At 39.2% G+C, this 21,051-nt stretch overlaps 2 protein-coding genes across 7 annotated transcripts in view; one reads left to right on the forward strand and one right to left on the reverse strand.

Annotated features, from left to right (window-relative positions):
• Positions 1 to 21,051, forward strand: part of METTL8 (methyltransferase like 8) — an 85,699-nt gene that overhangs the window by 28,963 nt on the left and 35,685 nt on the right. The window lies entirely within an intron of this gene.
• Positions 1 to 21,051, reverse strand: part of DCAF17 (DDB1 and CUL4 associated factor 17) — a 38,689-nt gene that overhangs the window by 6,745 nt on the left and 10,893 nt on the right. The window contains exons 9-14 of one of the 5 annotated variants that reach the window (XM_027678581.1): positions 20,426 to 20,568; positions 18,926 to 19,035; positions 18,429 to 18,516; positions 16,806 to 16,889; positions 15,240 to 15,395; positions 11,133 to 14,164 (exon numbers count right to left, since the gene is read on the reverse strand). In XM_027678581.1, coding sequence (XP_027534382.1) covers positions 14,045 to 14,164; positions 15,240 to 15,395; positions 16,806 to 16,889; positions 18,429 to 18,516; positions 18,926 to 19,035; positions 20,426 to 20,568 — 701 coding nt within the window. In that variant the 3' untranslated portion in view covers positions 11,133 to 14,044. Of the gene's footprint in view, positions 1 to 4,143; positions 4,378 to 11,132; positions 14,165 to 15,239; positions 15,396 to 16,793; positions 16,890 to 18,428; positions 18,517 to 18,925; positions 19,036 to 20,425; positions 20,569 to 21,051 lie in introns of those variants that run through there. The other 4 variants (XM_027678579.1, XM_027678582.1, XM_027678578.1 and 1 more) reach the window with 4 other exon arrangements.

The raw sequence follows: 21,051 nt of genomic DNA on the forward strand, positions 1-21,051 counted from the left end.
TTAGTGGGTACATAGTAAAGCAGCCCTGTGAATAACTTTCTCTAGGTACAGCATCTCTAGTACTGTTAAGTGATTTGATAGTCTAGGCATCCTAGACTGAACTTTTTCACTCAGATCTCACTCCTGTTTTGAGCTATGATTTTAAAACACATCACACGGGCCAGAGTGATCTTGCAACATCTTTATGTGGCATGGGACACCTTTCTTTGATAAACATACACAGCAGAATTCTAGAGTTGGCTTTCTAGTATTTCTGGCATGTGCTTCACGTGCTGTAGGAAGTGTCACAGATTACTCATGAGATGCCTTCCACCTTAGCAGGCACACAGAATGGCTCTGAGTGCACTGGGGCTGCATTGCACAGCACCTCAAAGCTGTCAGAAAGGAATGGTCCTCTTCACTCTGCCTGTTTCCTCTTCTGCTCCTTCTTGGCTGATCCTGTTGCTTACCTTTGGAAAGTTCTGAATGCCCACTAGATTCTTTGGAAACCACTTTAACACTAGAACCAAGAAGTACCCATTTATGATTTCAAAGAGACTTAAACTATGCTCATCAAGAGAGCAGCCTCTTCACAAGTTGCCTCTGATGAGACCCTCACAGGTCACCAGTCAGTTGCCCTTCCAGTTCTTGAGAATTCTGCAGCCCATTGGATGTTAGGAGCTCCACATTTAACTATCTTTCCTTTGAACAAATGTTATGTTTGAAGCAAAAGTAATCATGTGTGTCAGATAGCTCAGAGCAAGCATTATCCTTAGCTGTGATTTCAAGATGAAAGACTATGCTTGCTTTAAAATAGATTTACACTCCTTCTTGCTCTTGCACATTGTCCACCATCTCTCTTCTCCCATCTGCAACAGTTCAGAGACCCTTCATGCAGGCAATTCAGCTTTTTATTTGAGCAAAAAATGTACTTGAGGTGTGGGGGTGTGTGTATTAGTTTTCTGCTAGTTGAGTTAATTCAGTTTATGCATGTGGCAAGGGCCAGCTGTCTGACAATGGCCAGAGCTGGCACAAACAAATGCGTATGAAGATGAAGTCTGAGCCAAGGAGAAAGCTGAAAGGGAGAAGTAGAGGAAAAAAGTAGAAATATTTCAGCCATAGTGAGCTGTTGGACTGTCTCACCCACATAAGTAATTTCATCCACACACGTGAAGTTTGACTCTATAAAACCACATGGTGATATGGCAGACTTGGATTTTTCCTTCTCTTTTCTGTGTAAGCACTCTTAAGTAACATTCTTGTTGTATTCCTTTATTAATATACTGCTGATGTTAAGCTACTGATAATGTTAAGCTACACCCTCATGTATTAAGACCATTTAAAATACAAGTTATATGATATTTATAAATCATATATGATGAGGAATATTAATTTTCCAAGCACCTTCCTAGATTTACAGTGTCAACCTACAACTTTATTGTATAGAGCATACAAGTGACTTATAAGCAGTAGAAGACTGATCTAAGGATGGGAGACAAGACTACCCCACCTTCCTTGTTCTGACTCACTCTTTATTCAAGCTTCCACAACCCCAAAAGCCATCACGCTGCTCCTCAGTCTGCAACAGAGATTGTCACATCTTTGTAGAAAAAAAAGATATTCTTTTATAAGGTGAGTAATGGGAAATGCTCAAAAACCATTTATACCACATTATAGGTTTCTTAATTATTCTTACAAGAGGACTAATCTACTTCCCAGAATGCACATTATATTATAGTCATCTCTTCTACCTCCTACAGACAATACAACATTTCTATCCTTTGTATAGACTAATAAACTCAAGAAACCATTGGTTTTGTTATTATGTAAAATCCTCCACAAAAATTTAAGCAAGATTTTTTTAGATACTCCTACTTTTAACTACGTAAAGACTTGTGTTTCTTGTGTGTTTCCAAAGAGGTATCTGATTTCCCAGTCTCATTCAAATTACTTTGAATTCAGTGGCAGACTTTTGTCAATCAAATTTGAATCAGATTCACAGTGATATCTTATCTGTTAGTATTTACTACAATACTCCTTCAGTCTCTAACTTTGCTTTTCATGTTATATAACAGGATTTCTTCCCCAAATAATGATCTAAGTGAATTCCTTGTATATGTGGGGGTTTTTAACTATGGTAAACTTCCATTTCCTTTACATATATCCTTACCTAAAGAAGGTTTGAGAAAACACCCTTTCTCTGTGACACAGGGAAAAAACTGAGTTTCAGAGGAAAAAAAAATAGAAAATACATAGGAAAAAGCTGCAGAAAACCTCCCCCTATTTTCTTAAAAAATGCTATGCTTATATAAAAAAACCAGTAGCTGAAGCACAGTATAGATTTTAGCGAAGTCAACAGATGAATTTCATTGCTTATTTATAGCCTGAAATTACACTTCTTATTGAGCAATATTATGTAGAACAAGCTCAAAGTACTGTTTATTGCTCAATACTACTTTGTAACTTGAAGCCACAAAACTGAGAACACCACTACTCCCAGTGAAAAAAAAAATTTACGGTGTATGTTCAAATTACAACATTCCCTTCATCTCCGGAACTAGACAGCCTTTGGCATCTTCCAACCTCTTGACTGGTTGGACTCCTGCTGGAGAGCAAGCAAGCACACACGTGATGCAAACAACACGTTCCACTGAAATGAATGCTGAACAAGTTTTCTGGCTGGATGAATGCAATATATCATTCAGTAATGAAGCAAATGTAAATAAGGTTATTACAAATTAAATTCCAAGTTTGTCTAGATAAAATTTGAGTTTATATTCTATTACAAAGAAGAAATATTCCTGCTTACAATTATACTGTAAGTCGCCAGAGGTTCTTCCTTCCTTAAAAACAATGAACTCTTCCCTATCCTCTCCCCCCAAAACTCAGTGGTAACATTGTGGGAGCATTTCCACTGTTCTATGCAGTATTTATTTGCCCTTCGTAGAGCCATTACTAATGTTTCACTTAGTTCTCCTCATACTGAAACTAGCAAGATTTGTGTCACTGAGTTTATAAAAAAATTACTGTTGGATGCTGTTCTCTCTGACAGATTTTCCCATTACTTTTTAATGCCATTAGCATAAATTTACACTCCCAAATTTCAGGATTTTAAAGGTACAGTGTAGTAATGTTATTTTTTGCAATATTTAGCTCTGGTTAGAATATATTCACAGGGTAGATAAGCACTTCTGTGGTGCTCTCTCATTATCTGCTTTTCAAACTTTACAGAAAGCGTTGTATATTTCTTTCCTAAATTGACAGTGTATTAACTAGTGTGTCTAATTTAGTTGGAATTACCCAACTATGCCAACAGCAAAACACAGTTCCAACTCCAGTATTCCTGCTGGCCTCAAGGAACAACCCTTGCACAGAAGACCCAACACACTAATTGTGCGGAATGGAAAAAATGATACTGTTAATTTTCTAAGTGTAATGGGAAACAGTTAAATGTCAGTACAAGGCTGAACTCTATGAAGTCAAATGTTCATACACTCTATAAACAACAAAAGAAAACAAAAAAGCAACACCGCATCATAATAATTGCATGTTATTCAGGCAACAAAATTAAGAATTAATTTAAAATATATATTTTACAAAATAACTTATGCTAAGTCTGGGCTGAAGAACTGCATTTTAATGGTGCTAATGGTGCTACATTTTCTCTGGCACAAACCCCATTCCTGGATCAAGCTTCTGTGGTATTGAACTTTCCTTTCTCCTCTCGGGACATGGGAGAGAGCCAAAACAGAAACTTTCCTATGGCAGTATTTCTGGCATTTAGATTCTCAACCTGAATAAATTCAGGCTGCCTAGGAAAACACACCTCTCAGATATTACTCAAAGTGCACAGCAATCCTATGCCAGGGTAAACAAGGTCCTGCAGAAAAAAAAAAGCCCAAACCGATACGTAGCAGTTTTGGCTTACTACAAGGGACTCTTTGTCCCTTCTCGGGGAGTGCTAGCTTCCCTGAACCGCTCCGTCCGTGCACCAAGGACCGGCCGCAGCGCTCCCGCTGTCACCCGCGATCGCCCGCGGGCCGCCCCGGGGCTCCGCCCGCCGCCCCCCGCCCCGCTCCCGGCCAGCGCCGGCCCCTCCGCAGCCCCGCGCCCACCCGCCCCGGCCCTCTCCACGTCAGACCCGGACCCGGGCCCCCGACGCACCAATGCCCTGGATGAAGACGAAGCCCGTGATGATGAGGACGGGGTGCCAGTTGAACTCCCCCGCGCCGCCGTCCCAGCTCAGCCCCTCGCGGTACTGGAAGACCCAGACGAGGGAGAGGATGACGGACACGAAGCCGACCAGCAGCGCGGAGGCCAGCAGCACCAAGAATGGCCCGTAGTCCTCCATCTTCCGCGCCCCGAGTGCGGCAGCGAGCGCCGCGAAGTAGGGGCGGGCCGGCGGCCGGGCGGGGTCGAGGTCGGGCCCGGCGCGGATGGAGCGGGACGAGACGGGACGCGGAGCCGCAGGGTCGGGAGCAGGAGAGCAGGCGACACGCCGCGCCCCGCTGCGCCCCTCCGCCCTGCGCGCCGGCCGCCCGCCGTCCCGCGGCCGTCTCAGCGCTGCTTTTTCACGAGGAACGTCTTGCCATTTGTTTTTTTTTAAAGTTTTCACAAGATCCGAGTATCCCCTCTGATTCAGAACCACGCCTTAGAAAAGAATTTTCAGTGTCAGCCTGTCACTTTCCAGGGTGGCGGCCCCACTGCGCTCCCCCTGGCAGCGGAGTAAGGGAGCTGATAGTCGGGGGTTTTGTGGGGGAGCCTGTAGTGGATGTTGAGGAATTTAGAGACCTGCCATAAAGATAAGCCACTGCAGCCATAAGGACTTACAGATAAAGCAGGAGCACTGCTGTGACGAAGAGGCAGACAGAGCATGCAGAAAATATAGAGTTGGAGGAGCGCACTTAAAGATACTGATGGATTTGCCTGTACTTGGAGCACGGCTTGCCATCATGATCGTCCCCTTCCAACTGGATTCGAGTGCTGCAAATGTAGAACAGATACTAACCGGTTTCATATATGGAGTCTGGCCTAAGTATGCAGGAGGATGTGGACATTGTTCTGTTGAATAGCATAAATATGTCAAATGTCCACCAGCTAAGAAAGGGAGTGCATGAAACTTAAGACAATTCCAAGAGGTATGGAAGGACCCCTTGCAGGGAAGTTAGAGAGGAAAAGAGAAGGAGATAAAACAGAATTGCAAAAGAGACAACAGGCAGCACCTGCCAAAAATATAACATGATAGATTGGACCAGTTTTTTCAAATCATGTATTCAGTCACTTTTTGCTTTGCTTAAGAACATTCAGCTGGCTCTGAAGCCTGTCAAATGCAGTAGTGCTACTGAAAAGTGACAAACAAACTTGTTAACTCCTATTTGTAGGTATTAAAAAGCAGCATGCTGGATGTTCGGAGGACAGCTCCTCGAATCGAATGTGCCAAATGACAGACAGACAGGACTTTTTATTGCATATTACATATTCACTAGATATTCTCACTTAATACATTGTCATTAGTTTGCTTTGCATAGTCACTGCCATCATTGGAAGTCCTTGTTTGGTCCTGCTGAGTCTTCTTCATTGACTTGACCTCAGTTCTTGAGCAGGCACAGCGTCATTGTATTTCACCACCAAAAACTGTAACTGTAACTCTTATTTGAGTATGCAGAGCTTAGTTTACATCCTATTTGTTTGAGTACATCCCTCATCTAATTCTCTAGGATTTCTCTAAGATTATATTGTTCCTTATTTGGGCATTCCAGAGTGCTGTGAACAATGCTTCTGTTTCTCCTATCAGTAGGAGGCTATGCCCAAACATATATTCAGCACTACTTTTCTGGTATTTGATTAGCTTACTTTTAAAATATACATATAGTATCGAAATACATATGATATGACTTAGAAATTCATTAACTGATTATATTTTTTTTTTTACTCTGGCTAGTCTTTGAGCTGTCTGGTATCTCACACTCAAACTGAGGCCTAAAAAAATGAAAGGAAACAGTTTTATGGAACTTAAAATAGTTTCAGTTGAATACTGCCAATTCAAACACCATACTTATGAAAGTGCTGGAAACATCTACACAGAGACATGAAGACTGGGCCAGATTGGAAGGGGATGCAAATATATTTCTTCATTATTTTCTCTAATCTCTTAAAATAGATGCTGGGCTCTGACATTTTAAAGAAAAGCTTCACTTGGACATCAATTGTTTAGAGATGTTTAGCTTTAATTTGCATGGATTTGGTGTGACATGCCCTCAGGATTTAAGTGGTTGCTCATTCTAGTCACAATGGGAACTAGAACTGATAACACTGATACCATTAAGTTTCACAAGTCACAGCACCTCTGAGAAGCAAAGATCTAAGCCCTGAATCTTCTGATTAATGCACTTCCAAGGACGCCAGATTGTGATTAGTTTATGAGGCACAAAGGTCGTCTCAATATTATGGTCATAAAAATTTTACGAAGTTTTTTATGGATTGTTAAATGAAGTGAATCTTTTTATTCTTTATGTGCAAACCAGCATATAGTAAAACCATAGATCTGCCTACTTGTGCACAAAAAATATCATGTGGGTTAAACAAAATGGTACTTATACGCTATCAGTTTTGGGGTATTTTTCTATAATTATTTGGAATTCTTTACTCACCATCTTTTGAACAATCAATCTTTGCTATATTTTTTTAAAAATAGCATTTACTTAAAGAGTATTGTAAAACCTTCAGATTGATGTTGGAATGTTACAGATAGCAAAGCATTGTTTTTATGATGCTTGTCAGTCCCATGCAAGGAATAGCAAAAATATTACATAAAATTCCAAAAAAAGGATTCACAGGCTCCAAAATGTGTCCATTCTTTTCCAGTTATATGGGATGGTCTAATAAAATTACTCTTGTCTCTGTAAAGCCTAAAAACTGATGCAAGTATTTATTTTGATTTACCTTCTATGAACCTAAATCTCCCAACTGCAAAATACTTCAACTTTCCACTGATTTCAACAAGCTTTCATTACATTCAGTACCCCAACAATCCCATACAGAAACCTTCTACCCAAGTGGATTTTACTTATGCCTAAAACTATATTTCTCAGAAGACTTTCACGAGTTCCTAAAGTTCAAACCAGTTTACCGTGTTAAGCAGCAAATAACAAGAGCAAACACAAAATTTTATTGAACTGAAAAATGAGGCTCAGTTTTGCCATCTAACCATGGATGAATTTTTTTAAAAACAGAATTGAAGAAATGTGAAAGCTTACAGATTGCTACATAAACCAAACCAGAACAAAGTGCAAAATAAATTCTTAGAAAAAGTGAAATGTTCTTAATGGAACATCTGTAATGCAAAGAGGATTAGTAACTCCGGCTTGTATTTCTCCTTGTTTCCTGTTCTTCCACTTCTTCTTGCCCACCTGATGCAAATGTCAGATTGGTCTTGAATCAGAAGCAATCCTTAGCACAGCTACAATGTCCGTGTGGATTGCATGTTTACATGGGAGTGGGAACTCAACATGATACAGCTACTGCTGAGGGCTGAATGATGCATTTGATAATCTCTTTGGAGAGAAAGGCAGGATGGGCACTCTTTTAATGCTCAAAGCAGATCTTATCAAGAAAAGCCAATCCTTCCTATCTTTTAATTTCCTAGGCACTGACTGGGAAATTCCACCTTGGCCTCTGCACACCTGTGCTTATCAAATACAAATAGAATCATAGAATTAGCTGGGTTGGATGGGACCTCTGAGATCATCAAGTCCAACCCTTGATCCACTACTGCCATGGTTACTAGACCATGGCACTAAGTGCCACATCCAGTCTCATCTTAAAAACCTCCAGGGACGAAGAATCCATTACTTCCCTGGGCAGCCCATTCCAATGCCTGATTACCCGTTCTGTAAAGAATTTCTTCCTAATATCTAACCTAAACCTCCCCTGGCAGAGCTTAAGACCATGCCCTCTTGTCTTGCTGATAGTTGCCTGGGAGAAGAGACCAACCCCCACCTGGCTACAACCTCCTTTCAGGGAGTTGTAGAGAGTGATGAGGTCTCCCCTGAGCCTCCACCTCTCCAGGATAAACAACCCCAGCTCCCTCAGCCTCTCCTCATAGGACTTGTGCTCGAGTCCCTTCATCAGCCTTGTTGCTCTTCTCTGGACCTGCTCCAGCACCTCACTGTCCTTCCTGAACTGAGGGGCCCAGAGCTGGACACAGCACTCCAGGTGTGGCCTCACCAGCGCTGGGTACAGGGGAAGAATCACTTCCCTGGACCTGCTGGCCACACTGTCCCTGATCCAGGCCAGGATGCCATTGGCCTTCCTGGCCACCTGGGCACACTGCTGGCTCATGTTCAGCTTCCTGTCAATCCAAACTCCCAGATTCCTTTCTGCCTGGCTGCTCTCCAGCCACTCTGTCCCCAGCCTGTAGCGCTGCAGGGGGTTGTTGTGGCCAAAGTGCAGGACCCGGCACTTGGCCTTGTTGAACCTCATCCTGTTGGAATCAGCCCAGTTCTCCAGCCTGTCCAGGTCCCTCTGCAGAGCCCTCCTGCCTTCCAGCTGATCGACACTCCCCCCCATCTTAGTGTCATCTGCAAATTTGCTGATGGTGGACTCAGTCCCCTCATCTAAATCATTGATAAAGATATTAAACAGAACTGGGACACCCTGCTCCTGTTCTTTCAAGACTTCCTTCTTGCAGCATGTCCATCCCTCCTGGACCCCTTTGTTTTCAAGGGTTGTTTCCCAGGGTACACTCTGAACTAGTCTTCTGAATAGGCCGAAATCTGCCCTCCGGAAGTCCAGCGTAGAGGTTTTATTGATGGCCCTCCTTGCATCCCTGAGTATTGAAAACTCTATTATTTCATGGCCACTGTGCCCCAGACGGCCTCTGACCACCACATCTCCCACCAGTCCGTCTCTGTTTGAGAACAGAAGGTCTAGTGGGGCCCCATCCCTGGTAGGCTCATTTACCAGCTGGAGCAGGAAATTATCCTCTATACGCTCTAGGAATCTCCTAGACTGCCTCTTCTCCGCTGTGTGGAGTTCCCAGCAGACATCCGGCAGGTTAAAGTCACCCACGAGAACAAGGGCTGGCGATTTTGAGACATCTGCCAGCTGCTTGTAGAATAATTCATCACCCTCATCATCCTGGTTGAGTGGTCTGTAACAGACTCCCACCAGGATGTCAGCCTTGTTGGCCTTTCCCCTGATTCTGATCCACAGGCTCTCAACCTTATTGTTACTGACTTCAACTGATTTTGTTGAAGTAGAAATGTTGGAAGTAGGCTGCTTTAGTCCACAAAACAAAATGTTTTAAGACAGTCATAAAATCAAGCCAGCTTCCAGGTAGTACAAAGAAGGGCAGTGGCATTATAAAGGGCTAAACTAGGAAGAGCGTGGTGTCAACATTCAGAAGTTTACTAGATCTCCAATGCCCCAGAGCATGGAAATGTGCTGTGACCATGCTACAAGGTGCATGTTAGAGGCAGCCAACACACACATTACATACCCAAGGTTGAAACTAACTTCAGATATAATCAGGAAAACTGCCCGTGTATGAGTCTAAATGTGGAGCATCCAAGTAAACATGTTCACAAAATAATTTTCCTGTCTGTCTGCTGGCAAACAACTCTCACTGGGGGCTGTCTGGAGAGCCTGCAGTCCTATGACGTGGAATGCATTGCTTCTCCTGCAGCATCTCAAGTAAGCCAGAGCTCTTTAACCACTCGGTGGAGTAATACCAGTGAATTTTAGATTCGCATTCCATGCTTCCTTTTTCTCTTCCCGAGAAGAATGTGCACTTACTCTTCCCTAAAAATACATTCCCAAGAACTCAATTTCCTTCTCCACACAGGCAGGAACAAGGCATTTGTACTCCCAGTTTACTAAATGAGTTATTAAGCTATACCAAGCAGTTCTTAACAATTGCATCTTAATTCTTCACTCAGCTAGGATACCTAGTTCTTTTAATTAAAAAAAAAGAAACCCAGCCTATTTTTGCAGTTAATGTAATGTTTTGTTAGCCGAGGAAAACACTTTAACTACTTTAAATTTGTTCAATCTATAAACATTAGAATGCATTGACAGAAAATTGTTTTGGAGCTCCTGAAGGTTATTTGGGTCATCAGTTTGTAACTTCAGTAAAGCAGAAATAAATACTAAAGTCATAATTGCATAAATGCCAAGTCTACCAACCAGAGAGCTTCAAGTGATCCTCTCTGAAAATCTAAGATTGTGAAATAGCTGCAAAAAAATACATTCCCTTAAATATCTCTAACGTTGATTTAAATACTGGAATTCTTGTTTCCTTCTTTTAGTACTCATATCAGTCTGTGTATCAGAGATACCTGAAATCATGTCGATTCAATGCAATTATTATTGGTGAGCCATTGCTACATACATATCAGATCAATTCACACATCTTCCAGGAAAAAAAAAAAGCTCTTTAAAAAGTTTTGTATTGTGGTTGTAGCAATACTTGGCAGTCAGGAAAGAACTCAGTTGCTGTTCCATGTTCTTTTGTGGTTCAGCCTTAGAAAAACACATTTTTACTACCTTTTTCCCTTTTTTGCTCTTATCATTTAGGTTTTGTTCATTCTGGCAACAGCAAAAAGCTTGTATATACAACGCTAGGTGAAATCCAACGTGAATTCACTAGTTTGTGATCTTTTTACTTCCTAGACCAATATTTTGCCATTTGCAGGCAGAGTGCCCAGAGATCTTGCTTTGAACAGCTGACAGCAGTTCCTCCCAACTGTTCTTTCAGGAAACAGCCTATGTGCCACCCTGTGCAGATGTCCTTTCTAGCAGGTATTCCTATTAACAATCTTTATCATAACTGGGAAGCAAATTAATTTATTAGTTGTTCCATCATGTGGGATAGCTGTTACAGTTCCATAAGGAAAACAAATCTCTTCCTGGTGAGTTTTTGGCAGTCTTCAGTTAACGTTAAGTAATATAAATGGTATTTTTCTCAATAACAAAAGGAAAATAAAATACAAAATGGGAATAAAATGAGCAAGAATCTGTGCTGCTAAAATAACTGGACATATCCAGAAACAAACAGAAAAAAATAGAGAAACATTTCTCCACACTGAAAATGCAGAAAGTTTGGGTGAAATCACCTAACTGGCAAAAGTGAGTAAGATCCCTTCAACTCTATGTTTGAAATACACATTTGAGTCTTCATACACATTAACATTTCACATATATATTTACCTCTCTCTCTCTACGTATATATAATCTTCTCCTTGCGCATCTACTGCTAGTGAAAATAATAGAAGCATGAATTTTTCAGCTTTGATCTTTTATTAAATATACACTTGAGATTGCATTTGAAATAATTAATTGAGGCTTTATCTGCAGACTCTGGAAGCCATGGCACGAGTGGTAAGCACCCCCTGAAATACACAGGAAGTAAGGGAACTCACAATTTCATGCCAATAGTTCCTTAGTCTGATTTTTGTAAAACAAAAAACTATCAGTAAATGGGTTTCTTGATCATTAAGCTACTGCCTATGAGAAGAAAATTTTTGTCTTCTCTATTTTATTAGTCTTAATTTCTGAATTTAGAAATGAGAAATAAAACTACATTTGAAAAAGTTACTTCTGTTTTTTCAAAGCTTTTTTTTTTCCTCTTTTCTTGTACTAATGTCACATTTGGTGCTTGCAGATAATTATGCTGGGCATGTGCACAAGAATATTTTTTCCTCTGTAATGGAAACCACATGGGTTTCCTCAGAACTTTTCCACTTTACAAACACTGTTACTCTTTAGCATACTGAATTATTCAGGTTGTGTAAGAGATTTCCAAGCACATAATTTACATTATGAAAAAGAGAAACCTAAGTGCTCTAAAATCATCATAAATGGACATCAAAATATAGGTCTACAAGTCAGATCTAATGCATTAATTCAAATTATCAATTTGACACTGCGCAATAGTACACCCCTGCCAGCAACAGTGACCAAAAAATACCTACATATGAAGTCTCCTGGCAAAGTAGGTTTTTTCTGGTGGATGAGTTTAAAAATGTAACTTGAAGTAAAAGCAGTTGATTCAAGTGAGCTGCCGCCAAGCATGCGGGTATTTTTATTTGGTTCAGATACAGTTATTTTTTTAACAGTGTAAAAAACTACTGGTTTGTGGTCAGGATTTTCCTCCCATTTAAATAGAAGTTTATTTTTAGAATTTAGGTACAGAAGGCAACTCACAGCTTGATTCTGTTTCTTTGGTGTGTTCCAGCCCATTAGTAAGTAGGGTGTGAAGACAGAAGTGCTCAGGCCTAATTACTGGGGATTCTTTACTCTTAGATAGCTTTCAAGGTGTTTTACAGCAAAATACTCCTGTTTCTGAATGAAAATGTCTATGTGTGATGTTCCAGGATGGAACATCTGCCATTATCTGCAGTGCAGCAACACGGTGCGTGTTTAGAGTGATAGAATTTCTTACCTGAGATCCCATAATTTTCATCAAAGTCTGGGCTGCCTTTTGGTCATTACAAATTGCTGCATTTTTGGATACTGATGTACATTTATAGATTTACCAGAATATCAATTCAGAAGTCTGTAATAATTTAAGAATAAGCCACTGGGAAGTATAGCAAACTCTTGAAAGCTAGAGCTGATCTACATGAACAGCACTTGCAGTATTTAATAAATGAAGTTTAAATGTCTTTTTCTAGGAGGAACTGCTTCAATAACCCAAACAGAAATGAGCATAAAATGTATCTTAAGTAACTGCTTGAGATTTGGGTCTTCTGCCTTATAGACTCATTACCTTCATATATTAGTTATGTAGTTACTTATAAAATAGCAGGTAATGGACAGGTGTTCTTTCCTGGACACTAAGTGAAAATTTATGGAAGCCAGGGTGGAAATTAGGTGTTGCTGCTGCCCTTTATTACTACTGCTGTTTCATTATCTTCATAAATGTCCATTTTGTGTTGTTTTTTAATTTCCACAATTGTAGTTCACTTTTTCTCTTGCATTACACTTTTTCTAAAAACTCAAAATAGAAAATTTTTATCATTCTTCTAGAGCTCTTCCCTATTGCATCTTCTAGAATGCTCCATGCTTAATTAGTAAAGCTTGGAGTAAAAAGAATATTTGCATTTAGAATTACCACGGTCATGATGATGGTGGTGGTGGTAGTGAGAAATTAGATGTTGGTTATGCCCTCCAAGAGCTATTCTCCTGAGCCCATCTTTGACTTGCATTTGGAAACACTCTTTATCACCATGAAGTCTACAGCCTGGGTTTTGTTGTGGGTGCTTTTTAATTTAAAATGAAAGCCTGCATTCTGCAGATTCTGAATATACCACATAGCACTCCCATGCATCAGGCAGGATGCACACAGTGATCAGGGTGAGCAGCTGGGAGCTTTGGCTCAGACTCCTGACAACTCCTGACCCTTGGCACAGGGAGAACCAGAGAACTGCTATATGTATCTGTAAAAATATATATTAAAAAGACAGTAAAATACATAATTGATTAATATTTCTCTTTAAACCAACACATACACAACCAGAAAACTTGCGTGATTTTATTTCTCACACAAAAGCAAGAGAAGGTTTTTGTCTAAGTGGTTTAATGGTAACACTGCAATTTTCATGCTACATATAAAATTTATCCTAGACAGTTTTACATACTTTGTTTAACTGACAGTCTATATTAGAGTTGCATAGGTAAAACTATGTAAGACAGATCACAGCAGATGGCAGATAATCAGTAAGTCCACATCTTTCTCCTTGGTGTCCAGTATTTCAATCCTATTGCTGAAGAGAAGCAATAAATGCTGCACCTAGCATTAATGAACTGGTGGATACATGAAAAGCCATTATGGACTACAGGCAAGTGTACAGTGTTACAAAGAAAAAAAACCCCAAACCTCTTGTAGCAGTACAAAATGTTAAGATTAAATCCTGCCAGAAAAACAGTAGCTGACTACTTCCTATGTATGGAGTCCTTAAATAACATCCAAACTGAAGTCTCTGTAGTTGTTATGGTTTAAATATATTCAAAAGTTCTCCCTCCTTTTTTACAAAACACTTTCTGTTTTTTCATGGCTTGAACATTAATCATCTTTTGCAGTATCACAGACCATTTGGTAAACGTAACAACTGAATCTCCTGTTAGGCTTCTGTTCTATATGTAATACAAGGTCTTTGTCGAAGTAAACTTCATGACTATAAGTCTGAAATGAGAAAAAAAAATTTGGATTGTAGTCTCTATTTCCACAACTCATTAATATCCATGAGGAACAAAAAATATTTAACATTGGTGACCTCCATGATCAGGCAGGATTTTTGTGGGGATACACAGAGATTGCCCTTCCAGATAAAGGACAGCATTTTAAAACTTTGAGAGGTGGTGGCCTAGTGGTTAGCAAGCGGCACTCTCACCGCTGCGACCCAGGTTCGATTCCTGGTCCCCCGGGCAGATGGAGCCCGTTAGCCCTGTGTGGCCATCCATCTATGAGAAGGTCACTCTAAACAAACCTACGTCCTGAGGACCTCACTGCCATTGTCCAAGCTTGCTTGGCCCCGGCAGATGAACCTTAGGATTAAAGGGTGGGCTCAGTTCAGCGCATGCTGTGTCTCACCTAAAAAATCCATTGCGCAGGCTTGAAAGGTAAAAGACCTTTCCCAAAAATCTTCGTTCGCGAAGACTGGCCATTATTATTATTATTATATTTTATTATTTTAGGCATCTAACTGCAATTAGATGCATCTGATTTAAGATACCACGTTGCCTACGCAGTCAATGATAAAAGAGGTGCAAAGGTGCTGAAAATTTCAGACCATCTAAGTTGGATGTCCACCTAAACTTGGACTGTATGAACAGCCCATTCCATCTCTCCAAATACACACACAGGGAGGTCCATGCTTAATTCTATGCATGAGTAGTTCAAGCTAAGCTAGTGAAATTATTTACAAGTTGTAAAGTTAATCTGATGAAACTAGCCATAGGGTGAGTATTTAAGTTGATAAATACTTCAGAAATACATAAGGACAGCCCTTTCCCCAATCAAAAAACCCAAACAAATCAACAAACAAAAAGAATAATAATTTCAAATAATGGAGATTTTCAGATAAATGAGCTACTGTCTGATGGAATAGTTACAATTTTAGAGTTTGTAATTATTATTTTATACGAATCTCATCCCTTGGCAACACTATTTATATATTTGCTTCAAATCTGAACAAAAATGGCAGGTAAACAAGCATAGGGAAGAGACAGTGTGAACAAAAGACAGGAATTTTCCTCACCACATCCCAGGACTCCCGGAATGGAATACTCTTAAGTAGAATTCCATGTTCATTACAATGAAAATCAAGATGAGCTCTTCCATCAGCTCCTATCTGAGTAACTGCCACAGTGGATAATAAATCCAATTCATCTTCATAATCCACAATTTTGAATGTCTTAGGAAAAACAAAACCTCAAGTTTAGAAATCAAACGTAAATTCACATTCCCCTCCACCTAAATTGAATAGCTCTTTTTTCTTTCTGGTGAAAGCAGAATTGGAAAAATTCTAGTTCTTAAGTCTTCTGGTCTGACAAAGAAAACTTTGGGACACTGATACCCAACAGGCATCTTTCCCAACATGAGTTGTCCAGTGTATTTCAGTGAAATTCCTTAAGCAGGAGCAAATGAAGTGATATTCTGAAAAATCCTAATGTGCAAGTAGATGTATTTTTATATATAACATACAGGATATAGAAAAGAGGTACTTCTAAAGTGGCAGAAGAAATATATTTAAACTCTTGATGCAGACATGGTAGAGACAGTGTAGCTTAAAACCCTTACTGGTTTTGAGAGGATATTAGGGTAATTCCATTCACATGAATATTTCTATGTTCTGTTCAGAGCTCTCTCTTGCTCCACAGAGTGTGTCAGTGAAGAACTGAGACCAAAATGTAAAGACTGCGAGCTAACTTAATTGCCTTTATTTCACTGTGACATACTCTTTAAATTCACGCCAGTCTTTTTCTTCCATAATGTAAAAACATCTACTGGAGTCCCAAGTAAAGTGTAACAGCAGGGGAAAAAAGAGTGTGTAGACTATTTTTATTATGGTTAAAAGAAAAATTGGATAGAAATGAACTGCAGACCCTTAAGGGTTATATTGGACTGTGCTGTAGTTTTACCATAGTAAAATCTATTTTCTCAGAAAAAAAGAAGTGACTGCCAGGAACTGATGCATTTTAACTGTTGTGCTTACGACAATTACAGCTCCAGCTCTAGATAGAGAGCTAAAAAATATTTTTCACAACCTCTCGAAGACTCAACACCAAGGCATGTGGTGTTTTCATTCTCAAGAAGCAGTTACTTAAAGGAAAAGTGTTAAATACCTTTTCCGGCAATCTAATCAAAGTAACTGGGAGAGGAAAATGCAGTTAAGAGATACTACATCAAAGACAAAAGGAACCTAAAGCAGAGAAAAAAAAAGAAGTTTCTTTCATTTCATAAAATGCTTTGTAAAAAACATATAAAGGAGATATTTGAATGGAGAAAAGAGTAATGGTTTGTCACATTAATATCTCCTTTGTTTGCCACTGAAGTCACAGGCAGTTATGATGGTATCATGGGGCATAAGAGCAGTTCTTGCAAGAAAGAGAAAATCCACAGCTCAAATGTCAACTAAGGGGAAAAGATGACAGAGCATTTGAAGCAATTAGAAGTTGAGAAGACAGACACAGAAGAGGAATAAAGAACTCAAAGTCATACATAGCTAATGGTTATACCCACTGCATCTGAAACAAGAATGACTTCTGGATAGCTAAGCATCTGAAATAATCCATGAAGTGGTCTTACTCACTGCATCAGTTACCTCTTGTTCTGGGTCATCATCCAGCAAGTTAAAACGCTTTTTCACCACTCGACCAGAAGCTGTTACAGTAACAGTGTTGTTCACCTTTGGAGAAACATAGAGAAGTGTCTCTAGACTTCAGAGCATTTTAGTTTCCACCTTTTTGACAATTTCCTATATTTTGCTTTCTGAGCTTGTTTTAATCTCTCAGACCTTGTTTCACTCGTTAGCTGTGCATTGCCCTAGTGCTGCTATGGCTTCTTTATGAGGGTTCATGAACTCAGTGACTTTAATTGAGGTATTATTGATATTTACTCATATTCAGAGGTTCTCAGTCCTGTAAAGGTGGCAAAGGTTCTCAGCTACCATAATTTTTAGAACAGAAGTGTCTGAAACTAAGATGCTGGAATGAGAATTGACACAGCAAAGTCACCATCAGCTTGTTTCTTAAACTCTTAGTTGCAGAAGATGGGAAAAGTAGCATCTTAAACCACCACAGCTGCTTCCACTGGGCTTCTTTACCACAAGAAACATTCAAAACTGGGTTATCAATGGAAGTCAAAAGGAATAGGCACAGTACAGACAGGATTAAAACTCATATTTCTTTGTTCTTACTGTAACAGAAGTTACCCAAACAAACCCTAAAAAACCAGTATGGCAAGTCATTAGATGACCTAGTTTTCAGTTTCTGAATTCAATGGAAGATTTACTCCTGAGTTTGTGTAGATTTTTAATACACAAACCTTTCTTCTGCAAAAGCTTCAAAATTTTAGTATGACCGATTTCCAGGCATCTTACAGTACTCAAACTAAAAACCTGCTAGTAGGTAAGACATAACCTTGTCTGCTGAAGCAAAATGACAGTTCCAGCCATTATAAAAAAATTTTCTTCATGAGTGTGCTCTTTAAGCTTTTTGATGTTAGATTGTCTTTGTGATTTTACATCACAAAAGACTTCACAAAACAACTGAGGTGATTTAAAAGCTCAATCCTACCAGTAGGTTTAGATCATCTCCTCACCACTTGATTCTGCCTTTCTGCACTCTTCTGATCCACTGATGATTCAGTTCTGTTCTGCTCCAGTTCAGCTCACCAAGCAAGCAGACAAGCACTCACCTTTTCTATTATTTTAGTGCACTGATTTGGCTCACCAAGAGTTAGATGAATACCAAACCTGTCACAAGAGAGTGACAGGTGTGCACGGCCAGGAAAAGAAACAGACTTTTGGAAGCAACGTATTGTCTTTGTCTTATGAAGACTTACCCCTAAGTTATGAAGGACTTGAAACGTTTCTAGCATTTGTATGATCAACTTACCTGAGCACCAGAGAGGCACACAATTATCACTTAGTGGCACCTTCATTTGAAGGAAATCTGTTATCATCTATTAAGTATGTTTTATATCCGTGATACATGTGATACTGCACACCATAAAGAATGCTGAAAACTAAAGAAAAGACTGGAGGTTTCAGAAATCTATCCTGAAAATGTTACTGTTTTCAAAAATTTTTTTAAACTGATGAAGACACAGAATGTCTTTCAATAAACCTTGAACAGAGCCTATAAAACACAGTGATTACTCATATATGCAAAACCCTCGTGTATTGCTCAAAATCATACATTGTGATCTCAGACACTAAACTCACACAGTTTTCTCTGTTGGCTACAATCGTAAAATCTTCTGCAATCTCCATTTGATCTGTACGATTTTTAACCTCCTTAAGCTTCAAGACTCTACAAAAGAAACAGAAATTACAAAGTCAGTCACGTATTCTAATCTGCCTACTGCAACACTTCTATATAATCTTTTTAAATCGTGTACATAAAAACATCAGAAATAAGTGTAATGGAAATCAATTATTTTTGTAATTTATGTTTATCAATGACATTTTAACACAGTGGTCCTTGAACATTTTTCATATAAAAATCTAGACTCTGGCCTCCAGTGCCCACATTCATCACAGAGAAATCTGCAGATGTTTCTACCAGAACTTCTGATTCTGACAAATTTAAGACATTTTACAGTTTCTATAGTTTAATGAGTGCTTGGGCCTGCAAACTGCCAAACTACTGAATTTGTGCAGTTATGCAACCTCTGCTCTGATGAAAATAGGATTTGAAAAAAAAAAAAAGAGGCTCATACTTTATCAAATTTGGTCCCACGTGGATTATTCTACCTGACATATCTGGATGGAAATATATCCAGTCAGGTTCAAGTGAACAGCATTTCATATCCTGTATGCCATTTTTTGCCTGAAGAAGAAAAGGAATATTAGTATTTTGAAAGTCTCACAGATCTAATTAAAGAGAAAATACTGAGCTCCTCACTACATACCTCTGAAGGTTTTTAAGTATTGCTCCTAATCATGACCAGAAAGGATGGCAGTGGAACAATAATAATAACAACAATAATAAAAAGACTCAGTTCCAATTCTCAAGACGTTCCATGGAACAGTTTCAACATTTTTAATATGCAATAAGCAATGACCTTGTATCTTAGCTATATATAGTCCTTTCTCTCCTGAAACTAAGCAAAACGAAGATTTAGCCTACACTCTGCAAACACATCAACAATTTCAGCAATCTGAATATCCAAGACATGGGATGTGTCAAGACATGAGACAAATATTAGCACAAAGTTTGACTTGAGCTTCAAACCTCAGGCTTAGCCTCTTTTGTGCAAATTATTTGTGGAGCATGTAAGCCTGGGATAGCTCATGATTTCAGCAATCAGATGCAACCTGGTTAAAACCTTGGGACTCTGGCAGTAGCTTTTTGTTGTTAAATTTAGCTGACATTGATCATTCAAATTTTCAAATATATGAACCCACATAGAAAAAAACAGATAACAAAGGATTGTACATGTCCATTTTAATCAAAATTGATCTTCAGCTACAGTTGTGAAACAACAGTTTTGAAAATAAGACATGGGAGGGGAAATCATTGATTTGATCAGGCTAGCAAAAGAGATAAGGACATCTACAGATAAGACTTATTTAGTCAAGAACTCTGAACAGGCCTAGAAGCTGCTTGTATTACAGAATGATCTTCAGGTCAACTCCAGGTTAAAAATAAAAGCCAAGATAGAGAGCTCACACAAAAGAATATCTGATGAACAGTACATAAAAATAATTAGGAATAGATTAGACTGAGTAATAAAACCTTTCTAGGGACAGAGAGGGATTAAACTGTGCAATGAAGTCTTTCTAGGGAGATTGAGAAGGCAAAAATCAAAAAAACTACAAACATTAAGGAAATTTATTCTGCAATTTCTTAAAATTTAAAATAATTCTTTAGTCAGCATTTGGTAGGCTGACTACACAGAAGTGCATTAAGATGTTACCATGCAAGGAATCAGGTAATGAGACTTAACTTTTAAGTCACGAATACAGTTTGCTGTGTAGACCTGACAGTGCCACTATTATATTGGAATGAAGGAAATATGAGAAGCAGTACTAATTCAGAAGGAAACATTTTACACATGACTCCATGGGATAGCTGATTTGATACTCTGGGGTGATCCCTGCAAAAGCACCACATTGGAAAACAAGGGTATTATTACCTCAGATGCTACTCAGAATAAGAGATGAAGACAAACATGATACACATTTATTTCAGAGAAGCTGCTATCTGAATATATTACCAAAGCATTGTCTTTCAGAGAACAAATATGGAAGACTCCTTTATGTTTTTTCTTGTTAGGTGTGATGATATAATGCCAAGGGTAACCTCCAATTTGAAATGCATTCTCCAGAGAAGATGCTTCAAATAGCAAAGGTGGGGTATCTGCAAATATTCGGTAATGTTAACACCATTAGTAGCAGAACAATCATAATTCCATTGATCCTTACAAATCTAAATTCCAATAAAGCTACTAATTGCTCAGAACTTTTGAAGACTGGTGGAAGTGCATTGGCTGTGAACTTTTTTCCAGCACCAACTATGCTACCTCAGCTAACATCCAAGCACAAATCTGCAGCTCCCTGTGGAGGGTTACTGCCTTCTCAGACGTTGATGCTGAACTGCTCTTCTAATACCTTTGACTTATTTCACTCCAAATGAGCTGGATGAGCAAAGACATAGCAAATAATTAAAATTAATCCAGTTCATCTGATTGAGAAAGGATGTACACATGAACAGATCAAAAGACCATATCAAAAGGGTCAATATTCTCTTGGGAAAAATAGCCATAAATAGCTGGAAACAGCAAGCAGCAGTCTCAAATAACAGCATTAGATGCAGAATCTGAATATTCTTTCGCCTTTTGTG

Source organism: Neopelma chrysocephalum, unplaced genomic scaffold (genome assembly GCF_003984885.1).
Source record: "Neopelma chrysocephalum unplaced genomic scaffold, ASM398488v2 Primary Assembly neopelma1_44, whole genome shotgun sequence".
NCBI classification, from domain to species: Eukaryota; Metazoa; Chordata; class Aves; order Passeriformes; family Pipridae; genus Neopelma; species Neopelma chrysocephalum.